Source organism: Labeo rohita, chromosome 6, assembly GCF_022985175.1.
Source record: "Labeo rohita strain BAU-BD-2019 chromosome 6, IGBB_LRoh.1.0, whole genome shotgun sequence".
Lineage (NCBI taxonomy): Eukaryota > Metazoa > Chordata > Actinopteri > Cypriniformes > Cyprinidae > Labeo > Labeo rohita.
This window is the reverse complement of record NC_066874.1, coordinates 17,516,355-17,526,436: the sequence shown is the minus strand read 5'-3', so window position 1 is coordinate 17,526,436 and position 10,082 is coordinate 17,516,355. Positions and strand designations below refer to the sequence as shown.

The 10,082-nt window shown below is 35.8% G+C and overlaps 1 protein-coding gene across 1 annotated transcript; it reads right to left on the bottom strand.

The window, feature by feature from the left end:
- Positions 1–8,229: 8,229 nt before the first annotated feature.
- Positions 8,230–9,863, bottom strand: smx5. The gene is made up of 5 exons (XM_051112296.1): positions 9,721–9,863; positions 9,202–9,269; positions 9,083–9,113; positions 8,937–8,996; positions 8,230–8,672 (listed from the first exon to the last, which is right to left on the bottom strand). Exons 1-5 carry the CDS (start codon positions 9,721–9,723, stop codon positions 8,547–8,549), a joined length of 288 nt encoding a protein of 95 aa, XP_050968253.1. The 5' UTR covers positions 9,724–9,863; the 3' UTR covers positions 8,230–8,546.
- Positions 9,864–10,082: the final 219 nt, after the last annotated feature.

Here is a 10,082-nt window from a genome sequence, read left to right as displayed (position 1 = left end):
ATAAAATCTGCAAGCTTTCTGACCCTGCATAGACAGCAACGCAACTACGTTCAAGGTCAGTGTTCAAAGCAGGATGTGCTCGTCTTGTTTACAATGTGCAAAAACGAAAAGAAGACTGACATGAAAGAGAGGTTGTTTATAACATTCATAACATTACGGCTGAACCACTGATGTCACTGAGACGATTATAATGATGTCTTTACTACCTTTCTTGGGCTTGAACATGCCAGTTGCACTGCTGTCTATGCAGGGTCAGAAAGCTTTCGGATTTCATTAAAAATATCTTAATTTGTGTTCTGATGATGAACGATGGTTTTATGGGTTTGGAACGACATGAGGGTGAGACTAAATCAGATTTGCTAGTTGTTGCTGTGAGATGTTTCCCTCCTCTTACGCCAAGGCACTTGCAAGTTCTCAGACGTGTGGAGGGACACATGGTTACAAATGGTTTGAGGCTGCAAGGAAGAGCAACTGTCCTTTCTTGTCTCCCTGTAGCACTGTAGTAGTCTTACATTATGGTCATTTCACCCCGGGCATATATGGGCCATTCTACAGAACTGGTCCAAAGTCAGAATTGACTTTCGTATATGCCCATCCAGAGCATCCCAAACATGCTTAATGGGTGACATGGTGAGTATGCTGGCCATGCAAGAACTGGGATGTTTTCAGCTTCCAGGAATTGTGTACAGATCCTTGCAACATGGGGCCATGCATTATCATGCTGCAACATGAGGTGATGGTTGTGGATGAATGGCACAACAATGGGCCTCAGGATCTCGTCACGGTATCTCTGTGCATTCAAAATGCCATCAACAAAAAGCTCCTGTGTTCGTTGTCCATAACATACACCTGCCCATACCATAACCCCACCGCCACCATGGGCCACTCGATCCACAACGTTGACATCAGCAAACCGCTCACCCACATGACGCCATACACGCTGTCTGTCATCTGCCCTGTACAGTGAAAACCGGGATTCATCTGTTAGGAGAGCACCTCTCCAAAGTGCCAGACGCCAGCAAATGTGAGAATTTGCCCACTCAAGTCAGTTTACAACGACGAACTGCCTCGGTCAAGACCCCGATGAGGATGACGAGCATGCAGATGAGTTTCCCTGAGACGGTTTCTGACAGTTTGTGCAGAAATTCTTTGGTTATGCAAACCGATTGTTGCAGCAGCTCTCCGGGTGGCTGGTCTCACACGATCTTGGAGGTGAAGATGCTGAATGTGGAGGTCCTGGGCTGGTGTGGTTACACGTAGTTTGCGGTTGTAAGGCCGGTTGGATGTACTGCCAAATTCTCTGAAATGCCTTTAGAAACGGACAACAGCTCTGGTGGACATTCCTGCAGTCAGCATGCCAACTGCACGCTTCCTCAAAACTTGTGACATCTGTGGCATTGTGCTGTATGATAAAACTGCACATTTTAGAGTGGCCTTTTATTGTGGCCAGCCTAAGGCACACCTGTGCAATAATCATGCTGTCTAATCAGCATCTTGATATGCCACACCTGTGAGGTGGAAGGAGAAGTCTCGGCAAAGGAGAAGTGCTCACTAACACAGATTTAGACAGATTTGTAAACAATATTTGAGAGAAATAGGCCTTTGGTGTACATAGAAAAAGTCTTAGATCTTTGAGTTCAGCTCATAAAAAATGGGGGCAAAAACAGAAGTGTTGCATTTATAATTTTGGACAGTGTAGATTGTAAATCTTTTTTTGCTATTTTATTAAACATGTTTAGATGTAAATCCATAATTAAAATTGTAACAATATTTCAAGTGTAATGTATGAGATTTGTTGTATTTTGTCCTTTGTAAAAGGCAAGAAGTTGATCATACTGATTTCAAACTTAAGTTTCATTAGTTTGAATATACATTGAACCAAAAACTATCATAGCATCTTAGCTGTTAATTCAGTACACTTTATTTTTGACAAAACATCCCATGTTTCAGTTGTGACAGCACATTTTCGGTATTGACAGTAATGCTTTGGTAGCACACATCACATTACAGAATTTTAACTCACATACTAGAAGACATGCTAAAATACAAAAAATGCATAACTGTATAAATATATTTTGTTTATTTCCCCCAAATATGAGGATTATGTGTTGTCACATGTGTTGTCACCTTTTGTCAGTATTGAAACAATGATGTTGTTTCGGTAGTGACAGTTCTATGGGATAACACCCAAAAACCAAAGATGTTGTTTCGGTCTTGACTGTTTCGCTAGTGACAATTTTAGATACTTTTGAACCCAGCTCAAAAATGCTAATCAACACATGGTGGGCTAGCACAGTTCTGAACAGCTGTACACATAAAAACAAAATGCTATGGAATAACTCCCAAAAAAAAACTATGCTTATAATTGCAGAAAAAGGGTGTTCGGTAGTGACGTTACTTGAAGTTAGACACTGATTTTTCAGACTTTTCAACACATTTACTCACACCTTGTAGCTATGAAAGAGGGGGACACAGGAATATTTTCTGATCATAAATTTACGGGTTTAGTTAAAATCAGTCTCAGCCAATAGACTAAAACATACACTGTTTTGGTAGTGACTTTTTTTTTTTATATATATATAAAGTTTCATAAATTACAAAAGAAAACACAAAAATAAATATTGCTTTTTGAACTTCACTTTTTTTTAAAGAATCAAAAAGATACTTTTAAAAACAATGAAAGATAATACAAAAATTATTTCAACATTTTCATAAGTTGAAATTTCTGTGGTTAGGGTTCGGGACACCCACCTCCCAATTGAAAGTACCCAATAATTGATGATTTTATATATATATATTAAGCTTACTAATATTTTAAATATTATTGTGGGTTTCAAATAGATAATAGAAGGAACTTAATAAACATTAAACAACATTTGAATACTTAACTGCGTTTTTGGTTGTGGGACAGTGGTTTGCACCAATTCTGTAGAACAACCCATATATCTTAGCATTACGGGAAGGCTTGCATGTTACAACAATAGCAGAATTGTTAGAGAGTCAAGATAAAAAGCAGGGAACCAAATCACCACAAGCTGGGGTAGTGAAAAGCAACACTGGAAGCTCCATACCTCTGTTGTATCAATTCCTTAAACAGGACTAGAGTATCATGAAGAAAGAATGAACCATGGTAGTTTAACACAACCAAGCTATAGCGTTTTAATTTTTAAGACTTGCTTTTTGTAAATACAGGTACTACTAATTCACATGGTCAACAGGTGACAAACCACACCATCTAAAACACAACCAGATGTACCACTTCAACATGCTGATATTTAAACCATCAGCCAAAATGATTTTGACTGCACAACTAATGCTCAGACTTACAGTGTGCACATTATAGTACTACACCAGTATAGTGTTATGCAGATATTATCCATAATCAGTTCAACACAAGGCCAAGTCTGCAACATAAAAGCCATTCTGAGGGGTTAGGAGAAGGGATCAGAATACTGCATTACAAACCATAAAAGTATCAGATCCTGTTGTGTTACTCTGGAACAGCTCTGAGATTCTTTTGCTTCCTTCTTCAAAACCAATATAACACGAAAATGCAACACTGATATAACTCAGAATGCAACATAGATGTACATTTTTTTTTTCTACCATGGTGGGGAATTTCCATCGACTTCTATTGTTTTTATACTGAGCCAGTATTGTCTGTTAAACCAAACCTCTCTGCAATTTTCAAAATTTGTGTTAGCTTTCTTTGTGGTGACTGTAACCTGCTCATGACAATACAGACAAAACCTGATTCACACACTTGCTATATTATATATATGTATATACACACTGCCCTCCAAATGTTTGGAAACGCCCTAGAAAGTGGGGTTTTGGACAATATTGGCATGAATCCTTTTTAATTTGTGATAATTTTGCACTGATAGGGGACAACACAAACTACAAAAGCATATGTTATTACATAAAACAATTTATACACAGAAAATACTTAAATTTTCGATTAATCAAAATATCCACCATTAGCAGCTATTACAGCTCTGCATAATCTGGGCCTAAATTCATTGTATTGTAAACTTAATTGTCAATCAGTTGTTAAAGCTATTAAGGTGTGCTGACCCAAAAATCTTTTAAAAACCTGGGCCAAGTTTAAACCAGTAACCAGGCATCACAGCTGGCAAAACGGCATGTCTGACTTTGACATGTATGTATTGCCATTACTATGTAATCAAAATGAAAATTATTTTTGCTGGTCTTCAATGATAATGTCAAGTTACTTTAATGTATTTGCACCAAAAAATGATAAGGATTTATGCTGATATCGTCCAAAACCACACTTTGCCAGGGGTGTTTCAGAACTTTTGGAGGGTATTGTATATATAAATATATATAAATAAGTGGGTGCATTCAATAAACTTCTATGGTTTTAATAGCCACAATTTAACACCTACTGAAAATGTTTGACATTTTATACTGTTTTTACAAATGAGGACATCCCCAATGTCTGTTTTGTTGGTTTGTCACATCTAGGTACAAATTTGTTCCTAAAATATTGTGTACACAAGCAGATGTTTGTTTCACTATGTCAGTCAGGGCTTTTTAACTACTTAAGTCTGACTCACTAGTTTGTGTTCAACAAGTTTCACTATATCAGCAAGGACACTTTTGAATAGTGAGGACCTCACAAGAACACACAACTTGTACACACGCATTTTTACACACAGAAGTCAGCAAAGTATTCAAATATATATATACACACTTTATTTACAATTTTTAAAAACCACCTTTCACCTGCAAAGTTTATTCACAGGTGAACGCACAATCATGTAGGCATCAATACAAAGCTCAGGCTGCTTCTTCAATCTCAAAATCATAAACAAGAGTATCATTGAGGTCCTCAGGGCCAAGTATCCAATGATTTTTCCTCTGAGTAGAAATCTAAAAAAATAAGAAAAAACGGTTTCACTGAAGAAAAAAAAAAGTAACTTAAAGCTATTTATTTATTTAGAAAACACTACCTTTTCATCTAACAGCTCTTTGAGTAAGGAGTTTAGAGCAGTACCCTTAGCAATGTGATCGTCCATCTAAACAACAAAGCAATAAGACAGGCTAAAGCTTAAACTTTAGTAATCGTTAAATAATTTACATAAACTTCCAAAGGTCCTTCTCTATACTTACTTTGCTGTGGTGGAGTTCAGAGCAACACTCATCCATGTCAAAACTCTCATTCATGTATTTCTCCTGAAAACACAAGACTAGAACCTTTGGAAGCTGTGTGGTATTCTTTCCGCGTGTGTGAAATCAATACCGTCCCCAATTCATGACTTCAGTAAAGTCACCCATAGTGCTTTTCAGATGCCACAAGGTAGTAATTGTATTAAATCTTTGTGATAAAGACGAGCAGACAAACAAAACCGCGAAAAGTGGTCGTAATAAAATATACTCCTGGAAAATAGCTTTGTGGACATCATGGAGGCGTTCTCAGCTCGAGATGACTTGGAACGCAACATGACGGTTATAACACTTCACAACGAGTTTTGAAAGAACCATAAACTAACAAAAAAATAACACCTACCATTTTCATTAGACTCTGTATCTCTCAGTAAGGCCTCGAATAGAAAACTAGCCAACGGCTGATAGCAGTTTGTCTCAATTCTGTAGTTCATCCGGTTCAACCAAATGAACAGGTCTCAAGTTCATTGGTGAGCTAATTAGCGAATCCTTCGCCACTTTGTTAAAGGGTGCTCGTAACATTAACATGCTAAATGTCTACATTCGAGACTGTTAAAATATACAAAAATTGATAATAAAATCCCGTTATTATTTCTAACGTTACATACAATCAACTTTAAAATGAAGCAACGCTCTCCTACAGCCTAATGTTGTAATATACACACTACCAGTCAAACGTTTTGATTTTTAATGTTTTTTAAAGATGCTCACCAAGCCTGCCTTTATCTTATTCAAAATACAGCAAAATCAATAATATCGTGAAATATTTTTACTTTTTGAAATAACTGCTTATATGAATAGCCCATATTTTTAAATGTAATTTACTCCTGTGATCAAAGCTAAATTTTCAGCATCATTACTCCAGTCTGATTGGCTTTTCAAGAAACATTATTATTATTATTATTATTATTATTATTATCACTACTATTATTGTCGATATTTAAAACAGCTGAGTACATATTTTTCAGGATTCTTTGATGAATAAAGATCCAAATCCAGATGCTTTTTGTAACATTATACAGTATACAATTAAAAAGACGGTATTTATTTATTTATTGGAAAAGACGTTCTAGAAATTAATACTTTTATTTAGCAAAAAAAATATATATATATATATGTATAAACAGTATTGTGCAAAAGTCTTAGGCCACTAGTATTTTCATCAGCTAAAAAATGGTTTAAAGTCAGTTCAAGTCTGTCTTTTGATGTAGTATGTCAGTAGGAAATATCAGATTACATTTCCAAACGTTCATTTTGCCATTAATCGTAATAATCCAGTGAGATTTTTGTTTGCACAAGGAGTCTGACAACAGCGAGTGCTCTGCACAGTGATCTGATCTCATCATCATCCAGTCTGTCTCTGGAATGACATGAAGAAACAGAACAAACTCAGACAGACTAAGTCCAGAAGAACTGTGACAAAGTCTCCAGGATGCTTCAAGAAACCTACATGCAAAGCTGCAGCCCTGTTAAAAGTTTTAGGCACTTGTGTAAAAATGCTGTAAAATGAGGATGCTGTCATAAATAGATTTTCTTAATTACCTTCTATTAACTAAATGAAATCAACATTTGGTGTGACCATTCTTTGCGTTTACAGCAGCTTTTTCCCTAGGTGCACTTGCGCAAATTTTTTAAGGTAGCTTTGCAGGTAGGTCTCTTGAAGCATCTTGGAGACGTTGCCACAGTTCTTCTGAATTTACTCTTTCAGTTTGTTCTGTGTCTTCATGTCATTCCAGGAAGACGATGATGAGATTAGATCAGTGTGGAGTACTGGCTGTTGTCAGACTTCTTGTGCAAACAAAAATCTCACTGGATTATTACAATTAATGGCAAACAGAATGTTTGGAAATGTAAACCGATATTTTTTACTGACACACTACAGCAAAAGATAGAAATAGCTTACTTTAAACCATAACCATTATTTAGCTGGTGAAAATACTAGTGGCCTAAAACTTTTGCACAGTACTGCGTATATATATATATATATTAGAATGATTTCTGAAGGACCATGTTACTGGAGTAATGATGCTAAAAATTCAGCTTTGAAATCACAGGAATAAATTACATTTTAAAATATATTAAAATAGAAAAGTTACTTTAAATAGTAAAAATTCAAAATTTTACTGTTTTTGCTGTACTTCGGATCAAATAAATGCACGCTTGGTGAGCAGAAGAGACTTCTTTAAAAAAAAAACATCTGTTTTTTGATGGGTAGCGTTTGTTTTTGCTTGTCAAATACAGCTCTTAATGTTTCAGTTTTAAACAGAAACTAGTTAATATTAAGAAATGTCATAAAAATTAAGCAAATTCTTCTTATGTTACCCACTGACCCTCAGGATCACTTTTAGGGACTCCTATTAAAACACTGTAAATAAGCTGCACAGTGTTAAAGAATGAATAAATAAATTATTTGAATAAATTATTTAAAAAATAAATCTCATGATGTTTCGTTTTAAAGCACAATGCCAAATGGCAAACGTCTCACCATTTAAAACAGGTACAAAACTCCACTACACTGTATAAAGGAAAAATAAACATTAAAGACAAAAACTTTGTGTCCCAGCACCCCACCCATATTTAACTAGTCACACTGTTCCTACACCTTAACCGGTATATAAACATTTTAAGCTGTGCACTTTAGCTGCATCTGAAATCTCATGCTTCCCTACTAGGCAAAAACACTATGTGAGACAAGTGGTATATCCAAAATTTACAATATCCAGTAAGTAGCAGGCAAAAATGAATCTCCAGCAAGATTCTGTTGTGCACATACAATGGACAACTGACTCTCATGAGACCATGGGAAAGGATTTGTGAATGGCAAATGAAGCAACGCAAGTGACACTGGTTGGTCACATGAAATTGACAATGACAGATATCATACATTCAAAATACATTCATATGATATAAAACAATTTTACAATGGTTTAAAAATTTTGGGGTTAAAGTTCAGGGTCTCCACCCCTGTGCCTGGTGAGCCTGAACACAGCTAGTGTGTAAATTTTTTCAGTAGTTGAATTAAAAAAAATAAAATAAATAGACAGTGGAAGAAAATATTTTATTCCTGTTATTAGTAGGTTTGAGAAACTTCACTAAAACAAAAGTCATTTGGATGCAATACAGAACCTTCCAAACATTATTAAAAGCACACAACCACTACCAACTGAAAAAAGTCACTCGCTCTCAGCATTGTGCCTCATGACAACAGAGGTAAAAAATTGGAAATTAAGGAGAAAACAAAAATACAAACTTTACATAAAAGTTTCAGGTAAGGGAAAAACATATTTAATCTACAAAACTCCTCAGATTATGCTTGTGAACAGTCCAACAAAAAACTATTCTCAAATGTAAACACATTATTGTTTCTGCTGCATAGCTTCTTTGCGTGCAGCATCCTGTAGCAGCTGCGTGTCCACTTCATCCGCAGGAAGCTGAACGTATCGCACTACTGATCCACGGATAAAGCAGTTCTTCACCGACAGCTAAAACAAAACAATAATAAACAGTAAGTCATATACAGACAAAGTTTTCTTGAAGGTGTTCATCCGTTGAGCACCTGCTCAAACTCAATATGAGATTTCATGACAGACTCAGGTGGCTGTGGTTCTAGGTACAGATCAGACAACAAGTGTTCTTTTTTGCTATTTAGGTATTACTTCTCTTTATCAATCTATTGAGTGATCGAGGTTTAAATAGTCTGCACACTTCCCTATCAGTAACAAAGAACACACTTGACTAGTTCTCACCATGTGTGGATATTTCTCTGGATCAGTGACACTGATATCTGTCAGTTTGATGTTCAGATACTGCGAAGGGAGAACAAGGTTAATTTTAAAATTAAATTCGCTCAATATTTGTTTATATTTCAATAAAGCGGAATGCGAAGCCATACCTGATCAACCGAATGTAATGTTCCACATATGCTGCAAAGATGACATTCAGAATATGAGTTCCCATATAAAATACACTGTGCATATACTATATTTTAAAAGTACATGGGACAGTGCTTACCTCAAGTCATTCTTGAGCTCCACCACAACATCCTTGCCAACCAAGGATTTGAAGAACGAGTAGAAAAGCTGAGGAATTCAAAGTTTTAATGTTACATTCAAAGGCCTGATGTAAAAGCAAAAGTTGATCAAACGATATGAAAATGTGATTTAATATAGGAAATACAGTACTGCGTTATACACAATGAAAGAAAGCATCTAACTGCATAAACCAAAAGCAATTTACACTGGCTCTAAATTACTTGACTTGATAATAAATATATAAAAATTTGGTGTCAACAGACGCTGTTTCTATTTGGAATTTAATTAAAATAATAATAAAAGATTAACAAAAATTAGTTTGAGTTTGGACGTGTTAGCTAGCCGTTAGCAAGCTACTGTTATTATTAATTCCTCACCAACGGCAGTGAGCAGTAACCATTAAACCATCTTAAACATTGCAAACAGATTTATTAGGTCGGTGCAAATGTGTTTTTTAAATGAAATGAAAGGTTTGTTATTGCTACATAACAACACTTACCATTTTCACGCGGTTTTGTGCTTCAGATCACATACGTCATCAACGAGCTGCCAGGTTCTTCACTTCGCGCTTCTATTGGCCAGACGAATGAAGACGTAACGCTCCCATTGGTGGAGGAATGATTGCGTCATCCATACGCATCTCTGAAAACGCCTCACAAATATTAAATTGTCTATTTACGAACAAATCTTATAAATGCATGTTTTTTTTTCCAATATACATATATATCTTATAATATAATGAAATTAATGCAAGAAAATGAACTTTCGCTGTATCCACACGGTTTAGTCCCTTTCCTGTTCTCCTATAAGGCCTCTGGTAATTCATCTCTTTCACCAGGAGATGGAGGCAAATAATAAAAA

Coding starts and splice junctions, on each gene's coding strand:
- smx5 (XM_051112296.1), bottom strand. Junction 8,997..9,082: donor CATTACATTCGGTTGATCAG/GTATGGCTTCGC, acceptor CTCCCTTCGCAG/TATCTGAACATCAAACTGAC. Junction 8,673..8,936: donor CAGAGAAATATCCACACATG/GTGAGAACTAGT, acceptor GTTTTGTTTTAG/CTGTCGGTGAAGAACTGCTT.